This window comes from Melozone crissalis, unplaced genomic scaffold (assembly GCF_028551555.1).
Source record: "Melozone crissalis strain CALT ecotype California unplaced genomic scaffold, PUWL_Pcris_2 ptg000033l_1, whole genome shotgun sequence".
In the NCBI taxonomy this organism is placed as follows: Eukaryota; Metazoa; Chordata; class Aves; order Passeriformes; family Passerellidae; genus Melozone; species Melozone crissalis.
In genome coordinates, this window is record NW_026535811.1 from 9142267 (window position 1) to 9168417 (window position 26151).

Sequence of the window (26151 nt, forward strand, 5' to 3'; positions counted from 1 at the left end):
CAGTAATAGTCAAAATGTTTGGATACAACAGAATAGTTTTTCCTAAGCTTTGGAGTTTGTCTTTGGAAAGTGCAAGGATTTTTTCCCCCTATGTATAAGGGAGACTTCTGAAAAATTGGGGTCAAACAGATTTGTTACTATGATCAAAGCTGGATCTGTCAATTTTGACAGCTTTACTGAGCAGAATGCAGCTTGCTGGAAGCAAGGGGTTTTATGAGGGAAGTTAAAATCTCACAAAATGTGTCTTTATGCAGCCCATAAAGGAAAACAGTCCAAACGAAAATATTCCACTGATATTAAACACACATACAAAGTATTATGCTGCTTGTTGCATGCCCTGAAGATCAGAAAAAAAAGATAAAAACATCTTAGATAAAGGCATCCTGCCTTCCTGCAAGGGTCTCCAGCCCACATAAACATGGTCAGGAAGGGGCTAAGGTGGAGTTGTAATAAACCCCCTGGTAAACTTGGAAGATAATTCTGTATGGAAGATACTGCTGGAAGGTAATTCTGATGTTTGCAGCAGTCTTTTGTGCTCCCAGCCTTCCCCTCCTTGGAGAGCAAACAGCACAGGTGCAGCACAAGGGCTGGCTGGGCTCTTGTGGCCCCTTCAGGAGCTGGGAGATCATTTGGGAATGAGGAACAGAGTTTTCAATTTTCAGTGGAAAACAGCAGCAGAGCTGCCAGGAATCAGCACAGAGGCTTCTCATGTTGCACACTCAGTTACACTGAGAGATGCAGAGGAACCCAGATTTTTGCACAGAAAAGCCACCCTAAAGCTTTACCACTGAAGCTGCTTCAGTGTTGATACTTTGGAGACATTTTCCCCCTTCCTGTACTCTTTCCTGGAGCTGGAAGATCAAAAGGTACAGTAAGTTTGCAGAGGATGTTTGTGCAAATTCTCTCAAAGGGATCCAACTCATTATATTGCCACATTACTGAATACTGGACCTGAAGCTTTTCTCTCCCTCTTTTTTTTTTTTTTTTTTTTTTTAATCTGTATAAACCTGGCTAAAAACAGATTTGCCTTTTTATTGTCTTTTAATTCAGACACTTGGAAAATTCCTATTTTGCCTTTCAATGCCATCCTTGTTGTGCACTGGGGATCAAGAGGAATGTTCAGAAAAAATGTGTTGTGGAAGGAAGTGAATGAAAGCACTGCTATGAGATTGATATTTTCCAAGAGAAAAAAAGAAAAAAAAAAAAGGAAAACAAGACCAAAAAATCTCCTACACAGGCAACTAAAAAGACAAGCTTATGGAATTCTGAGGCAGAAACCATGAATGGAAGGGAAACCCACTCAGAACCAAGAAATCCAATTCAGAAGATCTGAGCTCTGCTCTGCTCCCAAACTGTTTAAATGACATAATCATGTGCAGGCCAGAGTCTGCAGGAGAGTACACCTGTGTTGCCATAAACTTGTAAGTGCAGAGAATTTCCTGCTTTGCTCTTGGAAACCCTGTCATTTGTCAGCTCAAGAGCACACGGGAGGTTTGTTTCCCTTCCTCCCAGTCTTATGTGGGATTTGGATGAGGTATGTACAAAATTTTCCAGGCTCTTTACACCAGAAGTCTTTGACCAAGTGCCCACTAACTCCCTTAGTATAAAATGATGCCCCTTCCTATAGATATTTTGAATTTGCTGTGGTTTTTCCCTGTTCCCAGAGCTTCTGGAGATTGCCTGTCATCTGGGACAGACTGGCATGGATTCTGTCAGGCGAGGTATTAAGCATCTCTAGAACTGCAGGGATTGTAATTTTTAAACAGGACTGTGTTCAAAGATCTCTAGAGGTTTTCAATGGAATATTATTTTTCCTTCCATATTGGATGACTGCAATAGAAATATTATGTTCCCACACATGCACAAATAAAATCATCAGCTTTGTACCTCCTCCTGAGCCTGAATGAAATGACACATTTTATGGGAAGCACATGAAAGAAAATTTTAGCATTTATCCTTGATGTGAATTCAGTAGTTGAATGAAAAGAGTTGAGAGTTGACACCTTTGCTGAGCTGTCAAAAAATCCTCAACAAAACACAACCCCACCACGAAAACCAAGCCTTCCCCCCTTCTGGTCTGTGTCTTCATATCACTATTAAAAATCCATCTGAACTCCAGCCTTTTTACCCAAAGAGCAGGATGAATAATAATGGTAAATCTAAACCTACTCCAAACCATCAAAAGTTAAACAAATACAATGCCATCACCATGCCCATAATGTATACCCCAAAAAGGGAAAGTGATAGAAGGGATTAATTTACTACTATTGATGTGAGAGGCAACCTGCTCAAACACTATTTCAGCTGCATGCAGCTCTGAAAGAGAAAAAAAAGAGGGAATAAAAGAGAAGAAAGGAGGAAATAATCTTCTAAATAAGATGTTAAATAATCCACATTAATCAAACCCTGTAATATCTTCACACAGAGACATGCTGTCTGACAAGAAGGCCCTTTTAAGCAAGTAAAAACAGAGGGAAAAAATATCAAAAGATCTGCTGAATATTTTTTTCCAGTTTATTTTTCCCTTTTTCTTCCCTGCACTAACAATTTTTAAGAGGCCAAAGATATTCCAAGTGAAATGTCACCATTCTTACAAGCTTAAATAAACTATTTATTAGCAGTAGACTAAGTACTCTGAAGAAATTTATTTGCCCTGGCAACCATATTTATAAATGACCTATGAAATATTATAACATTGTAGAAGCAGCAGCCTTGCAGTTTGCCTGTGAGGATCCAGTTCCAGTCAGCACAAGTGCATTTAGAGGGAATATTTTGGGAAATATTTCTGCAGTGCAGCAGAAGGGAGAAGATGAAAAGCCCACGAGCACAATCTTTTCTTTGACGCTGGCAATAAATAAATATAGAAGCAATAAATAAATAAATCATTCAGTTCCAGCAGCCCTTTTTAGAGTGCCCATCAATGGAGTGTGTACTGCCTGTCCAGGAGAGGCCTAAATGGGACAGGGAGCTGAGATCCTCAGCCACAGCCCCACGGGGCTCCCCGAGGGGAACACAGGTCCCCATTGAGCCAGGGACACACGGGCTGCTCTTTACGGGGCTGTTTCTGACCAAAACACCCAGCAGAAACCCAGCAATTAGGTATTCCAAACAGAACTGCTATTTTGAGAACAACAAACTTCATTAATGCCTTAGGGGGGAGAGGGTGGAGAGGGTTGAGAAGTTAAACGCATGTGTGCACACAAAGGTGTAAAATTCAGACTATTTAAATGCTAATAAATACGGTATTTGAGCACTCGTTCCCCCCAGTGACAGAGAAGCCAAACTCTATTTGGTTTTGCACTACAAAACTGTTTTATAAAACAACTTAAATTGGTGATATTTGTCCTCCAACACATGATACATAAGAAAAAAAGGAGAGGAAAAAGAGGAAATAAAACAGAAGAATAATTCTAAAACTGGATACTACTTCCTCAGGTGAAGATGGCAGTTTTGACCATGGAAGGAAACATGAATCAAGGACTTCAGGGTTAGGTTTCTTGAGTATTTTCAGTTCAAGTCTTACTTGATTTGTTGGGGTTTTATTTAATAATCGAGTCAACACACAAACAACTAAATTTTTTTTCCCCCTAGTATCAGGTATATCATAGGGAAAAGTCAATAAAATCTGCAGATATCATAAACCAGCTTCTTGTATGTCCATCTTTGTTTTCATTGAGGAAACAGGAGAACTAGTGGCACAAACACAAACGTCTCTTTGGGATTTAAACACAGAAGTCCTCATTTGGAAGACCAACAAGATGTCATGAAGAACACAACATCTGCCTAAAACATTGCAAGACTGACACAATGATTCAAAAAGCCCCCAAATCCCAGCATTTTGGTGCTCTATCATAGGCTGTCACACTGATGCAGTAGACTTCAGCACATGGGCTTAAGTTTCCTAATGTCCTTAATTGTTTGCTTGGATTTTTTTCCCTAATTGACCCCTAGTTCTTTGCACACCAAATGTGAACGTGCTCAAGGCAGAAAGCCCTGCTGAGATGTGGTCAGGAGCAGGTCCCAACAATGCACAAGGCACAGGGCGTGTCACGATTTTCATCTTGACAAGAACATCGAGCCTGAGCTCATCTAGGGAGTGGTCCTGGACAAGAACCTCCACTGACTTGGCCAGGGTTTCCTGTTTGTAACTGAATAAGGTGTCTTTTTTGCCTAGTTTGCAAAACAAGCAGGGCACTACCCACTGCTGATCCTTAACTTCTGCTTCCCAGAAAGACTTCTCACAGTGCACAGCCATCTGTTCTTCGCAGGGTGTCGGTCAGGCTCATGAGACTGCGTGGAGGTGGGTAGAGAAGAGTGGGGTTTTTTTCCTCCCCAAAAGTAATGAGAATTCAGAATAGTGGGACTGCCTACAAAATTTCCTTGGGATTCTCCTCATGAGTCCACTTGTGCTGCAGCCCTGTGAGCATTTAGGATTTTCTCTGTGTAAGGTCCAGGCGACATAACTACGATTCAGACTATGGGACATCCCTGTGAGCTGAGGAGCACCCCAGCTGCAGAGGAGGTGTGTTAGGAACCTGTACACCATGCCATGGCAGGTTCCTGCAGCCCAGCGGGATGCTGGGGGAATGGGGAGCACACAGGACAGGGGGAAGACAGTGTGGCTCCATGCACCTCCATGTCCTCCTGCAGGGCAGCACCACGGCCTTTCTCCTTGTTGTCAAACACAGATGGCAGCAGCTCGGGGTTTAGAGATCACACCAAATCCAGTACCTGGAGCTCAGATCAACTCTAGAAATGATCAAGACTCAGGCCAGGGGTGTGAACATAAGGCTCAAGAATCCAACTCAGTATTGTGGGACTGGAGCAGCCTCTCCTTAGGCCACACTGAGGGACGCTCAATGAAGCAGCAAAGATCTATTTGCTCTGGAAAATAACAGGCTAAATAAATTTTGCTAAATAAATTCCAACAGATTAAGGGTATTCCCTGCCCAGCTTTATCTTCAAGACATTATATTTTCCGTCCTTCCTTCTCACTCTTCCCTGCTCCCCCCATTGGTGCTCCCTTGCTGCCTGGGCTTTGTGTGGGTGCAGCTCAGAGCTCCACGTGTGCCCTGACAACGATGAAATGAGAATCAGGAACCAAGGCCGACACATTAAAAGGGGCAACACAAGATATATTCTGTTCCTTGCTGAATCCAACTTGGTCCACTCTGCCTGCTTATTCTAGTTAAATGCACATGTCAACATATAAAAAGTTATTTCAGACTGCAGCATTTGGTTCCCCGAGCCAAGTCAAATGAACACAGGAATAGCAACAACACACACGCCAAGGAAAATGAATTTTTTTTTTCCTCCTACTGTGACATTTTTGAAGGCAGCCAATTATACATTAAAAACATCATGAATGAGCAGTGTAATTTTGGAACCATAACTTAAAGTGAAGTATTCCTTTAAGTATGAAATTAATATAATCATGACATTTTAACAGTTTTTCATGGTCCTGCATTCTCCTACGAGGACTCACTCTAAGTAAACCTATATGCTATATAAAAAGACCACAATAATCTTTTCCCACTAGTAAAATTGCTACTCCTATGAGTGCTACATATATAGGATTTTTTGCATACATAAACATAGTGTGGTCACTTGTGGGATCTATAGATTACATTGGGGGCATATTAAGGGAGTAATGCATGTGCCAAATTTGTTGGCGTGTTTTATAGTGTCTACATTTTTCTATCCTGTGCTATTTTGTACATTTCCTGCCCTGACATAAATGACCTCATTAACAAGAAATTCTAATAAGTATACAGAGGGAGTTTTTTTATTTCAAGCCCTGAACTTTGCTGGCTACAGCTTATTTTTATTTTGTGACCTCCCTTTGTATGTATAGTTTTGGAGGAGGAGAAAGAGGAGGAAAAAAATAATAAAATGAAACAAAATTCTGCTCACACAAGGGAGTTTTCTGCTGAATGACATAACCTGTACTCTGAGCTATGGTCAGCCTGCTTTACCAACCAGTAAAATTAAGTAAATTCAGAGAAGATATTTTGGGGATTGAAATTTGCCTTCCAAATACAAGCAGTGGGTTTTTGCCTTCCAAGCCAAAGAAGGAAATCACACAGCAGCATATGGAGTACTCTATTCACCACATATTAAAGTTGTGTTAGCTTTACAGCAGTTCCTGTCACCATTCAGTATCTTACCCCCCAAGAAGACATGTTTTACACAGGATCAGAAGTCCAGTTTTGCAATCCCACCTCAGGGTAAAACTCATTGGGACTCCAGGATCTGACACCCTTGCAGTGATCCCTGCACTAATGGCCTCCCTAGCTGGGGCTAGAAATAAATTTGTTCTGAACATCAGATGTACTGTTTTCTTTTGGGGTTTTTTTCCCTCTGGATAGTGAGTTCACAATGTGCTACAGTAGGAGAGCTGAGAGTACTGAGCAAAATCTCCAGTTAGAAATAATAGCAATAGTCAGTACTTCTAGAGCAATCTAAGTTCTCTGTAAAAATGGAGGCTGGAGTGCATAAAATGTAAAAAGTAGCCATAAAAATAAAAAGATGTGGGTGCAAAAACTACAAAATATCAGTCAGAGCTCGATATGTTTACTGCACACACAGTTAACACATCCAGTGCACCAAAAAACCTGCTGCCTAAGGCACAGCCATGCAAGGCTGCAAGACCAGACTCCAGTGACACCTGGAGCAGATTCTGAGCTCAGGGTCCAAAATCCTCTAAGAAAATCAAATTTGTTTGCCACTTCCACATCCAGCAACAACTTCTTGTTTCACCTCCACCCTTCTCCTCTATCAAGCTACCATTTCCCAAGCTCCTGCTCCTGCCCTGGCCTCACCTCCCAGCCATCTCTGCTACCCTGGGGCAGCTGCCCACTGATTTAATGATGAGGGTGAATGGAGAGGTCAGAGCTAAGGGGGGCACAGAAATGTGTGCCCTGAGGGCACTGCTGCGGCCTTGCCTACCCAGCCCTTCATTCCTGAAGATGGATATCCCATTTACATGGTAATCATACTTATAAATATGTCTTTATGGTGAGCACACTCTTTGGATATAGTCCTGCCCTTTGAAAAATGATTTCTAACTGGCTTGCCCAGACTAATTTCGGGTATGTAAAGTGGTGCTGGGAAAAAACTGCTGGGCTTCAGTTCCTGGGCACTCATCAAGGACATTCCTCTTTCTATGGCACTACAGAACCTTTTTATCAGAGTGGAGAAAGCACTGCACAAAGGTAGAAATGCTCTCTGCATGGCACCCACTCAACCTTGGTATGAGTTCCAGGATCAGCCTGCCTCAGGCAAGACTTGCTGCTGGTGGCTTCAAGAAACTCTGCAGATACCTGTGGTGACAACAATTTGTGCAAAGCTGCCCAGCCCTCAGAAGGCAGTAACAAAACTGACATTAACAGGCAGCTCGTGGTAAGGCTGAGGAGGAAAGTTAAAGAGGTTGAAGTGTTTTGAGCTGCTGTGAAAGAACGTGGACTTCTGCTGCCTCCTAGGGTATGTCCTGATGGCAGAGCTCGGGAGAGACCTGAACTCCTGCAAAACTTCCCCAGGCCAGGGAAGGTGCCAATGGGTTTATGAGGGCAGAGAGGCCAGGGTGGTCTAGTTCTGAGCATTCACTTGGCCTTTCAGCTGCTTTTCCTGGACAGTGTGTAGGAATATAAACCAGAGTCTGCAACAGCTGTTTATGGTCAGTACAATTAAAATCCCTTAAAAGCATAACATTTTAAATACACACTCTGCAGCTCATGTTCATCCTCTTCCTTTTGAGAGTTTTGAGGCTCCAGCATTTTTTTTTTTTTTTCATGGGTATGTCCACAGCAAGGGCTAGAAGTAAGTAATTTTAAGAGTTCTCACCGTTGAGGAACACCTCTGGTGCAGGTAGCTGGGCTGGCAAGCTGCAGATGGAAATGCAGGCTGAGATGCAGCTTTAAATGCAGACTGAAGTACAGGCTGAGCTCTGGGTGGAGCCCAGGACTAGAGGATGAACTGCTGACCTTTGGGGTGACAAAGGGCACAAAGGCAGGTGACAGCCAGCCAGGTGAATGGACACTAAGACACAGCAGCAGCTGGGAATTGCCAACCTTTTGAACACAAGGGAGATGGAAACAAGTGATGGCAGCGAGGTGGATGGACACAGAGATGGGGGCAGGAGCTGAAGACTCAGGAGGAGGAGTGAGACTGTGATGGGATGAAATGGGATGAAGAGCACAGGGAGACTGTGATGGGATAAAATCCCAGAGTTCCTTTGCTGGGGTCCCTCCTTGGGGGCAGCAGCTTGGGCTGTTTCTGTGTCACTGCCCCAGGAACAAGTGGTTTTATGGAATGAGACGTGTGGGACTCTGCCACCTCTGCCATGGCAAAGCTGGTGTGATGTGAGGGGGGTGTGAGGAGCCAGGGCAAGGAAGGGCCTTCAGTCCCAAAAAGTCTCTGAACTTGGGAGTGCCACTGCCAGAGAGCCCCAGAGGGAATGGTCTGACTGGGGAATTTCCTTAACATCCCATAACTGCACAACTCTAAATGCAGAAGCCTTAAGAAACACGCAGGGTAGAAGGAAGGTTCTGATAACATTGCTGATAGTCTCTGCAATCTCTACTCCTGAAGAGGAAAGGCAGCTGTGTGAGCCAGATCCTCAATCCAGAGGGAGATCTGGTCAGACAATTAACCTGACTGGCAGCAACAACAGCCTAGCCCTGTACTATCCCACATTTCACATTACACTGTTTTGGCTCTATTCCACACCTGTTAAAGTTGCTTTATATGCCTTGCTGTATCTTTCACCTCTTGAAAAACAGTCCTTTTTAAGTCAGTTATAGCCTCCTATTTTTCATAGTGCTTTTCAGAAGAGAAACTGTGACCGAATTTTCAGTATTTCTAGTTGTCAGGTTTTGAAAACACTGAGGCCACATGTGCCATCTAACTGTGGGCTGTAGGTCTCAGAAACAAATACAGAGCTGCCAGTTTGGTCCTTGATGATACCTCCTAAACCAGAGTAAGCAGGGGAGATCTTTATCTACAGATACAGGAGGGGGCAGCTGAGGGGAGGCAGGCTCTGCCACCAGGGAACAAGGGACAAAAGGAAACAGCTCAAGTTGTGCCAGGGGAGGTTCAGGTTGGACATCAGAGAGAATTTCTTCCTGGAAATGGTGGTCAAGCCTTGGAAGGGGCTGCCCAGGTGGAGCAGGTGGTGGAGTCCTCATCCCTGAAGGGCCTGGATAGGGCATTCAGTGTTCTGGGCTGGGCGAGAAGATGGGGATCTGGCACAGGTTGGACTCGGTGATTGTGGAGGTTTTTTCCAAGCTAAGTGACTCTGTGATTCCGTGACAGCTTGTCAGCACATCTGTAGTGTTCATTTGTCCATCCACAGCTTGCTCAGCACTCCTGGAGCAGTGTGCTAGACCCACAGCAGGGATGGTGGATGCTGCAGCGACTACACCACCTCCTGAGGTCCCCTGCAAGCTGAACCACCCTGTGCTCCCAAGGCATCTTATCACAGCCAGTGAACTCAGAATGCTGGCTCTGATGTCACAGTACACAACTTATTTTATGGGCACTCTAGCCTGGAAAAAACACTCCCTCATAAAGAAGAAAGGTGCAGTTCTTCAAATACAATGCCATGAACAAACCCCTGGGTAAAGTGCTCAGTGATTTAGTAATATTTAGTTGTATTCTGACACTGCATAAAAATGCAAAACTCGAGGATGGAACCTGGAACAACATAAGCACTGTTCCCACATGACCAGAAGACAACCGAGGTACTCTGCAGCGCCTCTCCTTATCATGCTCAAACCCTCTCCTCCTGGTCTCAAAGGACTGCAGTGTGGAACAGACACATTGGCTAACATGTGCTTCATTCAAACACTGCAGAACACCCAAACTTCTCAAAAGGAAAAATATAATTTTACTTTATCTACACTATTTACTAGTAGGAAAAGTAATTGTGCTGTAGAAATATGTATTACTGGCCTGCTTGCTTTTCCCTGCTCCATAAAATTCAAAGCCATGTATTGAAAAGGACAAACTGGTGGTAAATACAGGGAAAAAAAGAGTTTTTCAGTTTTTCTCTCCCTCACATCATAAGCCTTTACATGCTGTGCTAGATATGAATTTTCTGTTGAGTGAAAGCTCTCCTCCCTAGATGCAGCCAATACATCAGGGAATGTTGTCGCATTACTGCAGTGACTTGGTGAGCTTTTTCTGGTTTTTATTTTTATTTTCTTTTACAGAGTGCTGTCATCCTGTAACTTGCCTTGCACAGCACTGTTCTTCATACTGCTTCTTACATATAATCCATTGCAAACACCCAGAGACCAGTTATAGCAAATTAGGCTTGAATTAGCCCATCCCTCAGCTGCCATCAGTGGATGAATAGCTCAAGGATTAAACAGATACTTGCTCTGATTCAGCACCACAGCTCTTGCATGAAACAGAAATCCAACTGTTAGTCTGGGAACTATTTGAATAGTAAAAATCTGTTTTATTATTTTTTTTCCAGTGTACTTTCCCTGATCAAGATGAATTAGAGGTCAATATTACATGGCATTCAAATAGCATTAAAATTGCCCTGTAAACTACTGATCTGAAAAATGTGGTAGGTGAAATAGCTACAGTAATTCTGAGGAAAATATTTTTTTTTCCTATAAGAAAATTTGTCTGTGTTCTCTGTGAATTCTTCACAATGTTGGAACATCTTTAATTCAATCATAAAAATGAATTAGAAATAAACCTGTTCAACTGAAATGCTCAGAAAATCAGGAGTATTTCACCCCAATTCTCACTTTCAGAAAGTCGTTCTGAAGCGGAAAACTGGAAACACTTTCCTTCAGTGCATGATTTCAAAAACATGATTGTGGCACTTTCTCAAAAAAATGTTCAATTGGAAACAAATTGTCATTTTCAGATGGAGAAACATTCCAAACAAATATTCTCAACCTGTCTGTAGGAAGGGCAGCACTTGCAGTGCACAGGCATAACCAACAGAGAACAGCTAAAATTTTTATTTTTGAATAAAGCTTTCTAAATGAAATTGTTTAACATCTGTAATAACTGGAGGTTGCAGAAAGTGTTCAAATGAATGATTTTTCCATCAGAAAATAACAAATTTTAAAACACTGCAACACTGTTCATAAGAAAAGGAAGGCTTAATGCATTTACACTATTTTTTTCCAAGAGGATTGGTACAATAATCCAGTTTCACATTGCTAATCAAAGGCATTTTGATTTAGGGCCCAGGATCGTGTAGAACATTATGTTTATTTAAAATAACCTATTAAAAATTTAAAAAAGGAAATGCAAAATACTTAGAGGTGATCTGATTTTTGTTATTCTTTGGACATTCAGGTCAAAGCTCTTAATGGGAGGATCTGACTTTTTACAAAAAAAAAAGGTCAAAATCTCAGAAATACTCTAAATTTTTTTTTTCACCCAATAATAGTAAATAAATTACTTTGTTGCATCATAAGCAGCAGAACCAGCAGAGCTGTGACTCCTCTCCACTTGTGGCTGGACTTTCTGGCGCCTGAGAAGAGCCACACTCACACTGCAGTCTGTTCTGGGAGCAGGGGGATTTCCAGAGTGTCTGTCCTCTACACAGGCACTGATTTTCCCTAAAACTCACAGGAAATCACCATCTCCAAGCTCAGGACCCTTTCCCCTGTGTAGGTCAAAGCCAGTTGTGATGCTGGGAAGGTTTTTGTGGAGGACAGGAAGGCACAGACAGGACCCATCATCTACAGCCTTCTCTGTCAGTGCTGCTATTTCAAGACCTTTTCCCTGCAGATTAAATAGCTGGCTGCCTCAATGGATTAGATTCCCAATGGATTAGATTCCCAATGTTCTAACAGTTCCTTTCTGTGGTATTTCCCAGCAGGTCTAAGCCACTGTGGTGTTTTTCTCTCCCTCAGTGCTCGCAGTTACTCCGTGTGCTCTTCTCCAGGAGCACTTGTTCTTCTTCTGCAAGTGACTCTCTGCTTTTCTTACTAAAGGGAAGCTTTGAAACCAGCTGATTCCAGCTGCTCTGCCACGTCTGGCTGTGAAACCTCTGCCCTGCACACTCCAAGGTGTCCAAATTCCTGGGGAATTCGCCCCCACCAATGAAGTTTCAGCCGAGAGAGCAGAGAAGCAACAAGGCTGCACCAAGTGTCTAATCAGAGCAATCCTTGAGACTGCTCTAAATGAGATCAAACTGTTGGGGCTGGATCCCAGTCAGTGCAATCCCTGGGGAGCAGACACTGCCATCTGCACGCTCATTTATTGGGCTTTGGAATTATTTAACATTTGATTTATGGTGGTGAATTGCCTCCTGGCAAATGTTCACTGTGCAAAACTCTCTGTTCCCTCACCCATTAAAAATCAGGGCCTGATCCATGTGAAAGCTTCCTGATGAGTTCACTACGTTTTGGATCAGGCCCCTGGGTCCCAAGACTGGCAGATATTATCCCATTTCTGTCCAATTTTCTTGCTCAAATTTAGAAGAAGCTCAAGTGTTTTCCATCAATGTTTTGATGTTTACTTTTGGGAGAATCCTCACAGTGGGTCAGGTTACTGTGATATAGAAAGGATGACCCACTCTGACATACAAATTTTCCAAAGGATCTCAGCCTGAGGCTGACATCTGCCTCTGAGAATTTCAGCCCAGATGGCTGGAGTTTGGCAAAGATAGAAGGAACTGAAAATAGAGCTCTGTAATGGAAAGTGGTGTAGAACCTTAATAATAGGAGGGTGCTACCAAATACCACATATGATAAAGCTCCACAACAAAAAACATAAGGGAAGCATTGAGGGAGGATTCTTTCCATTATGGCTCAGAATATATGATCCATCTCTTCTCTTACTTGAAAGGGTATCAGAGTTAGCTCTTATTTTTGCCTGATCCTCCAGAAATTACCATTAAAACCAGGGAGCTCAAACCCAGCCTTTCCCTCTCAACTGTACTGAACAAGGTTTATCTGAGGAGCATAAGCCCATCCCAGACAGTCAGAAGAAGTCAGGACTACAATAGTTCATCTCTGCACTGAGGAGTCAGTATCAGACTAGAAAAGTTGTGGGGCTGAGATCTAAGCAGTTACATTTTCATGACTTTGTTTGCAGATTAAAAGCCCATCTTGATGTTTCAGTTACAAGAACACAATTTCAGTTCTACAATACTCAGCATACCACAAAGATACCTTTAGTCATAATAGGTGTAAACATGATTTCACTCAGATTAATTCTGAAATGTTTGAGTCCCTATTTCTGCTTTCACCTCATCTCTGTCAATTTGCTCTTGATGAGCAGGATGTGAACACAGGAGCTGGAATCTTGTTAAAGCCATTTAAGAAATTTGCTGCCATTTGCACCTGCATAAATCCTGAGTAACTTCACTGGCATAAATGGAAGCACAATTTGGCTTGAGAAATCAGGGCTTTAGTTTTTTCTTACTTTTGTTTTGTTTTAATTCAGCAACAGATTAAAAATAAAACTCTAATGGCATCATGCTTATGGCACAGAGTCAATGGATTTATGCTGGACTGCTCCAGAGTAAATGAGATAAGTCTTTGACCTAAGAAAATCCACACAACACCCATTTGCAAACAGCCTGCTGAAAAGCTTTCTGTTATGGAATGACTCCATCTTTAAGGAACTGGGGGCAAACAACCCACAAACATCTTGGTGCCAAAACCCAGTTTTGTTAACAAAGGGGTTTATTTCAGACATATTCTCAAAACCGCAAAAGTGTAGCATGCTCATATTGCAACTGACTCATCGTGCACAAATTTTTGGCTTTTGTTTTTCTTTTTTTGTTCCTTTTATTTTTTTTTAATGCATTTTAGTTATGCCCATCACCCTGCTCACAAATTAGGGGTTCATAATGGAAAATCTTACCAGCTTTTCATGCTGGTGGTGCTTGCAGGCACTGCCATGATAAATAATTTACTATTTAATGACTCCTGACGTAATCACAGCAGGAATCAGGTTCACCAACATCCATCTCTCCATTGTTACCACTCTTCTCTGAGCCCATCCTTTTAGCTCCCAACTCAAGTTGTGTTTAAATTGGTAAAGAGAGAGTTTACTGCCACAATCCAACCTCTACATTTGTTTATGTTGGATGACATTTTTGTCCTGGCTCGCATTACTCAGATGGATAAAACTCAGAAGGGTTTGCTTTATTGCCCTGTTTTCTCTTAGTGTTCCTGCATTTTTTAAATGCTACCAAATGGTTGCTTTTGGCTCTCAGCATTATCACATGTTGTCTATAAGTATGGAAATAGTTATGGTAATATGGACGTAAATCATAACTGTAAATACCACATAAAAAAGACTGCCATATAATTATAAAAATACCTAATAGATTTCTTTTTCAAAGACAACACAGCTGTCCTTTCTAACCTTTCATTTGCAGATTCTTTTCTCTCCTGTTTTTATTTATAGGTTGCCGTGCAGTTTGACATAGCACACCACGATTTTTGTTTCTAATTTTGAAAAGAAAAGGAAAAGAAAGAATACCCATTTCATCATAAAGAAGCATTAGTTTACAATTTTGAAAAGAAACTAACGCCAGTTCTAGAACATCATCTTGGAACCAATCTGCCTCTTAATACATTTCAAAAGGATCTGTCAATGGCTACATACCACAATATAAAATTAAACCCTGCCATGGAACTGAAGGAGGGGTCGGCCAAATGGCACACATCACATGTTGGGAAGGAAACCCCATTCTTTCTCCAAACATCTCAGTGGGGTTTTTTTTTTGTGAAAAGAACCACACTAGGTTATTGCATTGGCCACAACAAAATAAGAATTTTATGCCCTGCTCAAGGAAAAACAAGTTGAAAAGTGTTCCAGGCAAACTCTCCCTTTGCAATGTGCCATGTCAGTGAGAGGAGTGAAGCCCTGACACTGCTGATGTTGCCAAAAAGAAGTTTGGATTTTTTTTGCCTGAGAGCTACCACCATGCATTTTACCTGTTTCTAGTCAGCTTTGCAATGCTTTAAGGCAAAAAGGAGCAGACCTTTTTTTCTGCAGGAGTTGCACAATGCTTCATCCTCCACAAACTGGTTCTTACCTCTTCCCTGTTAGTTTAAACTTCCAGAAGGAGCCTGCTTGGTCACAAAAAAGAGGCTGCAGGCAGTGCTCTCATGCCACATGAATGGAAGGCTGTTATCTTTGTGCCTTTGCAACATTTTTGCCTCAAAGCTTCTTCCTATCACCAAACAACCCCTTCAGAGACCTGTGCCTCTGGCTTTATGTACAGCAAATGCCATGTTTTTGCTGAAATAATAGCAAACCTCTCCAGGGAATGGAGTTCATCTTAACCATCAGAAATGTGTGCTTCCCTCTCCCTCACTCTGCAAAAATAGTAATTATGGCTTTATGCAGAACAAAACACAGCTCTCAATGGGTTTGTTACACTCTGATTCCCTTCAGGAGAGGCAGCTAAAACAACTGAACTGCAAAATGCTGGTGGGGAAGGTCAGTCTGGACCAGAGGTGTGCTCACTGCTTATTGATACAGCTCATTTAGGCAGATAACATTCTCAAATCCACACTGCATTTTTATCAGTCTGCACCAACAGGCCTTTGTCCAAAAATGTGTCCTTTTATCAGATGTGTCACTCTTTTGGGAGGCTGCCATCACTAGATTGGGTGACTGAATGTTAAAATAATTTCTCCAGGGGGAAGAGGGTGATCCCAAAGGTTTTCTAGTTCCAAGGGGGGGGGGATCATTTTTCACCACCAGCTGGAGCCTGATGTCAGACATGCCCTTGCTTCATTTATTCTCCTCAGAGGTTGAAACTCAGCTTGTCCTTCCTGATTGCAATATTGTTTCACGTTTGGACACATAGCAGTTACTACACCGTGAATTGTTAGAGCAGGAGCACCCATGAGACATGGGAAAATAATTTAGGGGAAGCAGTTTGACAGCAGGATGCAGTAGTTTCTATTGTCCCATTAAAACAGAGATAGCTGGGAACTTAACTTTGTATTCATTATGCAAACAGATGTATTGTAGCCTGATGTGCCAAAAAGATGCAAATACAAAAAGAAACTCAAACAAACCAAAACCCCCAAATTTATGCCACCAAAACCTCAAGCAAACCAACACAACAAATATTTGCCCTTCTTCTGCACCATGTCTACTTACTTAGCAGGGATATGAGACTGAAGCCTTGTACACCTGAAAGAATGGTAATTTGTGCTAAAAGATCAAATGCCCTGGGTTCCCTCCGAGTCTGGCATTTATTTTACATGTGCAGTTTGGTCTGAGAACAAAAAGGAAGCTGCAATGATTGACTCATCCTATGAAAACATCTTGACACATTTTTATCCTTTTCTACGTGTTTTCTCTGCAACAATAAGTAAAGAGAGGGGGAAATCACCAGTTCCCATGCAAAATTTAAAGTTTAATTCTTCAAACAAAAGAGCAGCTTGGTCTTGCCCACTAATGCACTGACTTTATTTAGACCATGCCTAAATTAAACACAGAACACAAGCAGGTATCAGAGATCAGTCACTGCAGCATTTCCTGCATCTCCTGTAACATTCCTCTTCTTATACCAAGATGCCTCTGCAGCCCTCTAAGTCAGGCTTTGAAATAAAATTAATCAAATCCACAGCATATTGTGCTAAAGCTGGGCCAAGGCCAGACACACTAAAAACTTTCTCACCTCTCTTCTTCATAAAGGAGAAGTCAGGAGACCATGAACTGCTACTTCCAGAGGTATTTACAATTTCTCACTCAAAGCACTCCAACTATTATCACAGATACTTTTATGGCTAAATTTCCAGTCTGTATTGGGGGTTTCTCTATATATGCACATTCAAGAACTCTGAATGAAGCCGTGGCATGAATTTACAGAGTATACAAGGGCCAGAGAGCAATTTATCTCTTTCAAAGTGAGTAAGGCAATCTGAATGAAAGCCATGTTCACTTTGAATGGCTGTGGCTGCACAAGGGATCAATCCACTTTAAAATTAGCTCAGATAATATCTTTATCTGATAGGCTGATTTTCTTGACATTGTGCAAGAAAGCTAAAAATCAAAGAAAATCTGTCCTCTGATAGTGCAGTGTCACATATTTCTGATGTTGTCCTAGTAATCAACATAAAAAATTGATTTTTGATTCTATTAGTTTAATTTCAATTTCTGCTTTTTGGCAAGATGCACAATTCTTAAGAATTATGAGAAGTTTCTTTCCTCTTTCCTTCTCACCTCACTCCCCCAGAAAAAAGTGAAAAGAGAATTTGCATGAAAATTTGAGTGAGACAAGGCTACAAAAAGGGAGTGGATATGCCAAATTCAAATGGACTTTTGTCTGAGCACCATCACACCCCCCAGCAAAGCCACTGTGCTGCTCCTGCCCAGACAAAGTACCCTGCTGGAGGGACATGAACTTTTAGAGGTAGGTAAGGAAGCTGACTAAAATACTGTTACAGAAATAGAGTCTGAGTTTTGAGCAAACTCGTATTTTTGTTATCACTTGAGTGGAAAAAGCTCTGGAGGATGTTTGGGAGAGGTCTAAGACAATAGAGCCTCACTGAGCTTTGGCCTTTGGGCACACTGCTAAGTAACTCTAATTAGTAACAAAAATGAACATATTCCTGGAGAGAAGACAGTGAGGGAGGGGCAGAAAATGTGCAAAGGTAACTGCACAGGGGGAAAAAATACAGTAAACATTAAAGAGGCTCAGGATTTGTAAACGAGGTGTCAACTGTTGCTATTCACAAAGATTCCTGAAACTAACCTTTCTGTTCAATTCACTAATTTTTGTGTGATAAACACCAGCCAGTTCACAGCATTTGTATACAAGGTGTGTGGTTTGACTTCACCATGAAAGCAGCTCCTTTTACAAACAAAAACCAGGACTGCATAGCAGGTAAATGGTTAATGCTGAACAATACGCACATGAAACTTCATCAACTCCCTCAGAAAAATTAGGATATTATTCATTATTATGGAGCCCTGTAATTCTAAAGTAAATCATGCCAAGATGCTATCTTGCAGGTCTCTAGATCAGATATCATTGCTCAGTAAAAAAAAAGCAAGCTTTCATGCACTTACCTTATCCTCCAGCCGGATCAGTCTGGCTCCTATACTGTAGTATCCTTTGTCTACCCCTTTTTCTAAAGAAAGAAGAATAAAAATGGGACATTCATTAGGAGGAGAATAAATTCAAACTATGAATTATATCTGTGGTATTCAAAGAAAAAAAAAAAGCTGGTAATAGTAGGGCAGCATAAAATACATGAACATAACAAGAAAGAATGAGTGAAAGAGAGTGGCTGCAGAGAAGGGAATTTTTAGTCAGAATGACAAGATTGAGTTAGTCTAAAGGGCAACTTGGACCTTGGTAGAGGAGTCTGTGGACATGAAGGGGTCTAGATGGAGCCTGGAGTAACACTGTTTTGTTGTTTAATTATTTCAGTAGTTGGATGGAATGGGCGATGTACCTGGGCCCACCTGCAATTTTGAATATTACTGGCCTGAGCAAGGTAAAATTGCTATACGTAAATAAATCAGAATAGTTTTCAACTGGGGCTGCAGCTCTAGGAGGCAGCATATCCAGGGGTTCAAGGGCTGGAGTGACAGAGATCCATCCATCCATCCATCCATCCATCCATCCATCCATCCATCCATCCATCCATCTCCTCTCTGCAAAGGAGTGACACAGGGAAAAGCTCTTGCATCCTCATTTTTCCTCCCACATTCCATTGCAAAGGGTGGGATTGGGAGCCAAGAGTGAAAACTGTGGAAAACGGGGTCTATGCTTTCTGCTCACAGGATCTATTGCTAAGGAATGCCATAGTTTGAGGGTGCTATTGCACAGGGAATGAAGCACAAACCCACACACATTCTGAGTTTTAACATTCACAAGTTAAAACCCACAGGTCAATACTGAAATAACTTACAAGCTGATGCCAATGGAAGTTGGATGTTTTTCTCTACTAAAGTGTATTTCTGATACCTGGAGTAATTACTCCTGGATTTTTTCATGCATTGCTCCATTTTTATGAGTGCTTAAGGTCTGGTTTTTAAAGCTAAGTCAATTTTGCTGAGGGCATGAGCAAGGCTGAGATACGTTGGCAGGTAGGCTGAGATATGAATTTACACTGTGCCAGAGTTCACTGTGAGTGCCTATGTGTGCTCATCACATTCCTGGATTTCTCAGGGACTCATACTTGCTTTACCATTTATATTTGCTATGGGATATGTTTAGTGATGTGTTTGCAGCAAAGTTCACCTCAAGGTAACTTGTGCTGCACACATCTCAACCCCAGAGGAAGACCAGTAAAAGCAGTGCTGGCAAGAGCACTTTGTGCTTTCCTTCTCCTCCTTTAAAAGGTCCTGCACCCTTGGCAGCTCTTTGCAGGCTTATAAAAGAGAAGTGTTTCCCCAGAGAACCTGCAGGAGCAAATAAAGTCAGGAAAGAAAATGCGGGGCAGACAATAAGTGACACAGCTTGGCTCATGCATGTGTACTATTCATCGTTCACTACCTCAGAAACTTCTTAAAATGTAAGTGGCTGATGCTCAAGTTTATCTCTGTGTTCATCTCTGCCTACAATGAAATAATTGGCTCTGCTGTCTACTTTCTAGTTAGTAAATCTGTAAACACATCTTTCAAGGTATATATATCAGAAAAAAAGCATTACTTTTAAGATTTCTAAATTGGGATGTGGTTTGAACAGCAGTGGGCAGAGAGTGTTTTTGTTTAGGTCTAACCCCAAAAAGTCTCCCAAACCTGAAGAAATACTTCAAAAAGATTCTTCTTTTTTTAAATAATAAAATAATCATTTCCTCACCAGCTCTAATTCTATCCTTCAGATAATCACCAAGACATCCCAAACCAAGTTAATAGTGTTTCTTATTTTAGTTATTCCTGAAAGCTGTGTGGAACAGGAAAGAAAACAGGGAGCAGATAAGCAGTAAGAAGCTGCATTGTGGCATGTGGCACTGCTCTAAGATGTGGAAAATCAGAAGTGGGAGGAATGATGCTGTGGAGGGAGCTGTGTCTCATGCACCCCTGTGCTGGCACACAGGCTCTGAAAGACACAAAATGCTGTGGTCCTCCCCCATTTCCTATCAGCCTCCATGGGGAACAGCATCCAGCCCTAATTTACAAGCATTTCCTTCTAATAGAGCCCATCTTTAACAGCAAAAGTGGTGTGTGCACAATTCACCAAACACAGGGCTAAGGAGGGAGGGCACAAATTCAGATAAAGTCGCTCCAGTACATGTGAGTTCTAGCTCATGTTTTTGTTTCTCTCTGGAGTCTTTTCTAGATAGATGATTTCAGACTTCCTACATCATGAGATTGTCAGTTTTTACAGAGTTGCAAAGGTTGCATGACCAACTATAAATATGAAATTTCTAAATTTCTCCAGGCTTTACTTTGTAATCCAAAATAACTTCCTTTTAGAATTAATTTTTTACTCTGTGTTGGGCACACTAAAACAGAGATCAGCTAAGCAGTCCTGTAACACCTATGGGAAAGGCACAGAGACAAAGGACGAAAGGAAGCATGATTACTTATAACAGGATGAAAATATATATGGGAACATTTTATCTCAGAAATTACAAAAATCAAAAACATTTTGCATCACATGGTTGGTATGATACAAACCCATTATTTCATATACTTAGATTTGAATCTGAGAAAATACTAGTAAATAAGCAATAGGCAGTCTAATTCAGGAGATTGAATAGTTAATACAGATTAATAATAATAACATATATCTGTTAATATGGAGATTTCTTCCCTGGAAGTCTTCGCCTTCCTGAGTGTTCTACTTTCAAACAACACAATCCTATATTAATTTCCTAGTATTTTCACTAAGCTGGCCCACCTATTTTCCTAGTGAAGAACAAGATATGCCTCTTGCAAAAAACCAGAAATAAAACAAAACAAAAAAAACCACACACACACAAAACCCCTAAAAAACCCAACAAAAACCATCAAACACTTTTAGTTTTTCTTCACACCAGTTCAAGAGACAATAACTCTTTCCCCTACTGGAAGCACATGATATAAATTACATAAACTGATATGAACAGGAGGAATGAGCATCCTAATCTTATTTTTTCACACAGTTAGTGTGCTATATCTCATCAAAATATACCAAACTTAAAAGAAAATAATTTTTTTCCTTTGATTAGGGAAAAGTACTTATGAGGACCTTTAGGACAGTGAATGAATTGCAGAGAGATGGTCTGAAAATGGTAAAAGCTGGAAACGACTCTGCTTTATAGAACAAGAGTCCTTCCTTGATTTTTACACTACTAGAGGGGAGCTAATTCAAAAATATTCAATTTTTTCTGAAAGCCATCAGCTTCTTTTAAGCAGAAAATGAGGAATTTGACCAGATATTCTGGATTGCTGAAGACATCTCACACCTTTTGTCCCAGATTGTAAGGCAAGATGAATTCTATTTGCCATCTGTTAGAGGTGTGGCAGTTGTCTTCTGTTATTGGGCAGTTTTCTTTATCTCTTCCACAACCACTCATCCCTCCAGGGAGACACCTGCTGATAAGGGGCCATTGAATGTCACTGCATGGCTGATAAGAATTACAGCAACCCATTGTGAGATGCCCTGCCATGAGGGAGGAGCCAAAAATTCCTAACTGGATATAATCTGGAGATTCTGGAACACCAGCACGGCTTCTCCACTGGATTCCCAGAGGAACAGCTGCTGCCTCTTCCACAGGACCTTCAGAGGAAGAATACAGCCTTCTACAGGATCCCTGCTCCAACAGAACCACACTTGACACTGCAGGAGGGCTGCAGCCACAATTCCAATGGGACTGCCACCAACACCCTGACCCACAGGGTGTCAGGTTGGGTTCTGACTCTGTCAGTGTTGTTCTAGTGTACTGCATTGTTTATTTTATCTTTTTATTTTCTTCCCGAATAGAGCTGTTATTCCTGCTGCCATATTTTTTGCCTGAGAGCCCCTTAATTTAAAGTTTATAGCAATTCAGAGGGAGGGGGTTTACATTTTCCATTTCAGGGGAGGCTCCCGCCTTCCTTAGCAGACACCTGGCTTTCCAAACTGAGACACCTTTATAAATGGTATCACAGAAAGCAGAATATTCCCCCCAGGAGGCACCACTGCCTTCTCTTGGCTACCTGAGTGCAAATGCAGCCTTCTGGACCTGAGTTTGCTCCAGCTCTGCCAAAGCTGAAAGCAGGGATGATTGTGATGAGCTTATGGCAAGATCTGGATTCTTGGGTTTGTAAACTGTGAACGCTGCTGAAAAAGGTCAGGATTGCCCCTTCATATCCAAAAAATAGCAAATGACAAAGTTGCCTCAGTCGTGGCAGCTTTTGGTTGGAGTCTCTTTTCTTGTCAGCCAGAGCCTTTTGCAGCTGATTGGTAGAAGAAATTTAAAAAAGGTAAGGCATAGTCCTGGATCAGGGATTTGTGATTTCCTTTGGACAGCCTAAAAGTTAAACTGCCAAAATATTTTCACCTCCAGGAGGGGTGGGATAAATCAGTTCTTGCAGAAATATGGGTATCTCTCATTTCAAATATTAATTGACTTAAAAAAGATAAAACTTAAGCTGAGCATATTTTTTATGCTTTAAAAGATACAGTGACCCAATTTCTTTTTAGCAGATTGGAAGGAAAAAGTATCAGAAAGCTTAGGTGGCACTTAATGGAAAAAAAAAAAGCAAACAATGGAACTGTCAAAATTTTGCAAGAAAGCCCTTTTCTTCAGGCATTCCCACCCATGTCATGCAGAACCAAGAAGTTCAGATAAACTGCAGATAAACATCAGCTTTTTGTGTACTTTTCTGAACCCAAACACTGGATCTTTTGTTTTACCTTGGCATTATTCTTCACCTTTGCCCCTGAAAAGCTGTAGTAAGTCTCAAAAATTGCATTCAAAAGCAGTTAACTCCATAGTGTGTAGTGAAGGTCAAGCACTTTTAATTTGTATCACTGTATGTGTCTACTTTGTTGATTCCATAAATTCAATTAATATGCTCTTTCCCTATTCATCAAGACTTTCCATTACGTTTATTATGACAGGAATCTGTTTCATCTGACAAAATTGTGTCCCCTGGAACACTGGGACAGTTTTCCAATGAAACTCAGAGAGTCTGCTGAATTTACTCATAAAAGTAGGGTCCAGGTCCTTGGAAGATTGATTCATTATCTCAGTGTTTTTAAATCCACTCTTGAAAGAGTTTCAAAGAAAGGGAGGAGATTCCAAGAGCAAAAACAAGAAAAAAGGGAGAATTCTTCCCAAACTGCACATATGAAGGTGGAATTATCAGAATTCTTTGTACAAAATATGTCAGATATTGTAAGTTTAAAGGGATAATTAGGCAAGTTCGTTGAGGACAAACCGTTTTGGAGACTAAATACACTGCAATCTTGTCAGGAAACCTCTGATGTGCAATGGGCTGAAAGCTGACAGGAAGGCTGGAGGCTTTTTTTACACATTTCCCAAAGCACCTTACTCTTGGCCCCGTTGGAGTCAGGGCTGCTCTGACCCAGCATGGCTTTTATTCTCTTCTTGTATCCTTATCTTGTTTTAACACAGCTTTTAGTGCATTTTTATCTCAGAGAAACTAACTTGAAAAATAACAATAATTGCTTCCAGTAAATTCAGATTCTGGGTCTTTCATGACATCATTCACTTTTGAAAAGTAATAATACTATAGACAGGCTGCAATTGCTTTTATATAATATTATCAAAATCCACAACAGGGACTTTTCAATAAAAAAACTGATCCAAACCCCACTGAGGTCACTGGAAAGATTCCCATTCATTTCAACGGGCTTGGAATCAGACCTTAAGATTCTTTGAATGGGAGTATAATAAAACAGGAAAAAAATAAAAGGAGCTGGAAAGAAAAATTCTTTTCATGTTTTTCTCCTTGGCAGTTTAATTTTCTTTGCATTGTCATTTCTTTTTTGCTTGTCATCTGTACAAAAATAACACAGTCTAGGGGAAACACCCATACTGTTAAAAAATGAGGATTTTAGCAATGCCTGGAAAAGTATCATATAAAAAATCCATGTTCAATGTAGAATAAGCCATGCATTCTAAGGAAAACTCAGGGATAACCCTTCTTCTAGAGAAGGACAGTACAAAAGTCTGTTTTCATCCAAACAAACAAATGCCACACCCACTTTTCACTGTTCACCACTTGGAAAATCCTGGGAGTAAAGTTGGGTTGGATAACACCAGAGGTAATTGCAAACTAACTCTAGGTTCAGTTCTGCACATCATTTCTCTGGAACCACTTATCTTATTTTTGGATTTGTGGAGGGTTTAGATAAAAAAACTGCTAGATCAAATAACTTCTGGCTTTGGTCTTGCAACCCCTTAACTGAGGTCACCAGCTTCTGCATCCCTAACCACCATTCTACCTCTTCCAGTCAGTTCCTTGGTACCTCAGATTATTTCCAGCACTTGTCCAAAGCCACAGGCCCACCTAAGAGCCTGCCAGTGGTTTCTGTGACCCTTTTGACTCAAGATTTGGTGAGACCAAACTTCCTGAACATCTTCAGCTTCTTGAACCTCTCAGAACGTAATTCTACGGTGAGTTTCTAATTATTCACCTCCTCTGAAACCAGAAACTGCTTGATAAAAAGTGCTTCTAACACTAGTCTTTTCAAGCACAAATTGCAGTTTCAGTTTGGTAATGCTATACTTGAAATAAAATAATACATTCTTGGAGGTAAGGGACGTTTTTCCATAAATTTAGCTTGCACATTTTGGGATGAAATCCCATGCATAAATATTTATAGAAGTATTCAAGCTGACAGATTCTTTTCCTGTGGTCCAAAACCAGCTACAGGGAAAAGGGATTGTACTACTGAGCCTTCTGCAGCAATCAGATGTTGAAAATGTGTTTTGAATGATATTCCTTGTTCTGATAATATTAACCACTGACAACATGCCATGTTTTGGAGGCTCTGCAATTATTTTGCCACACTCAGTTGTGCTCCAAGTCAGTTGTGGATATGGGACATGAGTTCAGGAAGGAAGAAACCTTTTTAAGTGGAATAAACATATATTGTAATCCCACCTCCAGACCAAAAGATTTAGAAAGACTATTTTTGTAGAAGGATTTCCCTCAGGATATTTCCATCTCATCATGTTCTAATATACATTTTAACATTTATTCCTAATTTCCATTTACTCCCCTATCACCTGAATGAAAAGTATTTCTCTTTACACAGGCATTCTAGGGCTTATTAACAGAATTACATTCATGTATGATTGCCTGCATTATAAATCCACATTACTGTAGCCAAGGGTATTTTCCCAAAGTTATGAAGATAATAATTTTGCATAAAATGCAGTCACCATACCTGGGAGGAAAAGACCTGGCTTTCCCAAGGATTGATCCAACCTGAGAAGCAAACAGAAAATCACCAGCAGAGCAATTACCAAACAACTTAAACTCCGTTGCTAAGCATGGGAGCACAATTTACATGAGAATTTACAGTAGCTCTAAACCCAAACCAAAACAAGCAAAAACATGAGACTAGCATGACTTTCTGCACACACAGTCAGCAGTTTAGCTCTTTAAAAGTTTTTCCTCCAAAATCAAACCACATTATTATTGCTATTTTCGTGAGTACTAATATTTCTCAGACTTTCAAGTTGTAACTAAAACATAGTTCTCCTGTGTCCTATGTAATCTAATAACAAAGACTATACAAACAGAATGACTTCTTAATAACATTTGTAACTATTCCTAGAGCCTCATACAGGCGGATTTAATATCTGTATATGTTGACACAGTAGATTCCATTCAATAGGATTTTTTTTTTCATTTAATTTAAGGGCCAGGGGAGTTCATTCTGGTGTCCCAGTCCACAGCATTAATTTGTAAAGAGAAAAGCACTTTGTGCTGAAACAGAAGAGAATAGTTTTGTGGCAAAATATTTCAGCTGCAAACCCCAAACTTGGAGAAAGCATGTGCATGGAGGAATGTGGACAGGGAAAAGTTCCAGATAGTGCAGCACAAGCGAAACAGATTTCTTTCAGTTGTGGAGAACCACAGAGTGGAAACAGAAAGGTAAATCATTATTTGAAAAGTTTTCCTTTTCTAAGAAGAGGACAGAAAAGCTTGGATCACACTATAAACTTCACAGCATGCACCTTCATTTCTTTTAATTCCACTTGGAGAAAAAGGAGAGGAGAATAAAGGGTAATTGTA

General features: G+C 40.9%; 1 protein-coding gene across 1 annotated transcript in view; it reads right to left on the minus strand.

The window, feature by feature from the left end:
* The window catches only part of LOC128940408 (potassium voltage-gated channel subfamily KQT member 1-like), a 402931-nt gene that overhangs the window by 156013 nt on the left and 220767 nt on the right, over positions 1–26151 (minus strand). The window contains exons 15-16 of the mRNA XM_054281792.1: positions 25298–25338; positions 18028–18089 (exon numbers count right to left, since the gene is read on the minus strand). Of these exons, the coding sequence (XP_054137767.1) occupies positions 18028–18089; positions 25298–25338 (103 nt within the window). The remainder of the gene's footprint in view (positions 1–18027; positions 18090–25297; positions 25339–26151) is intronic.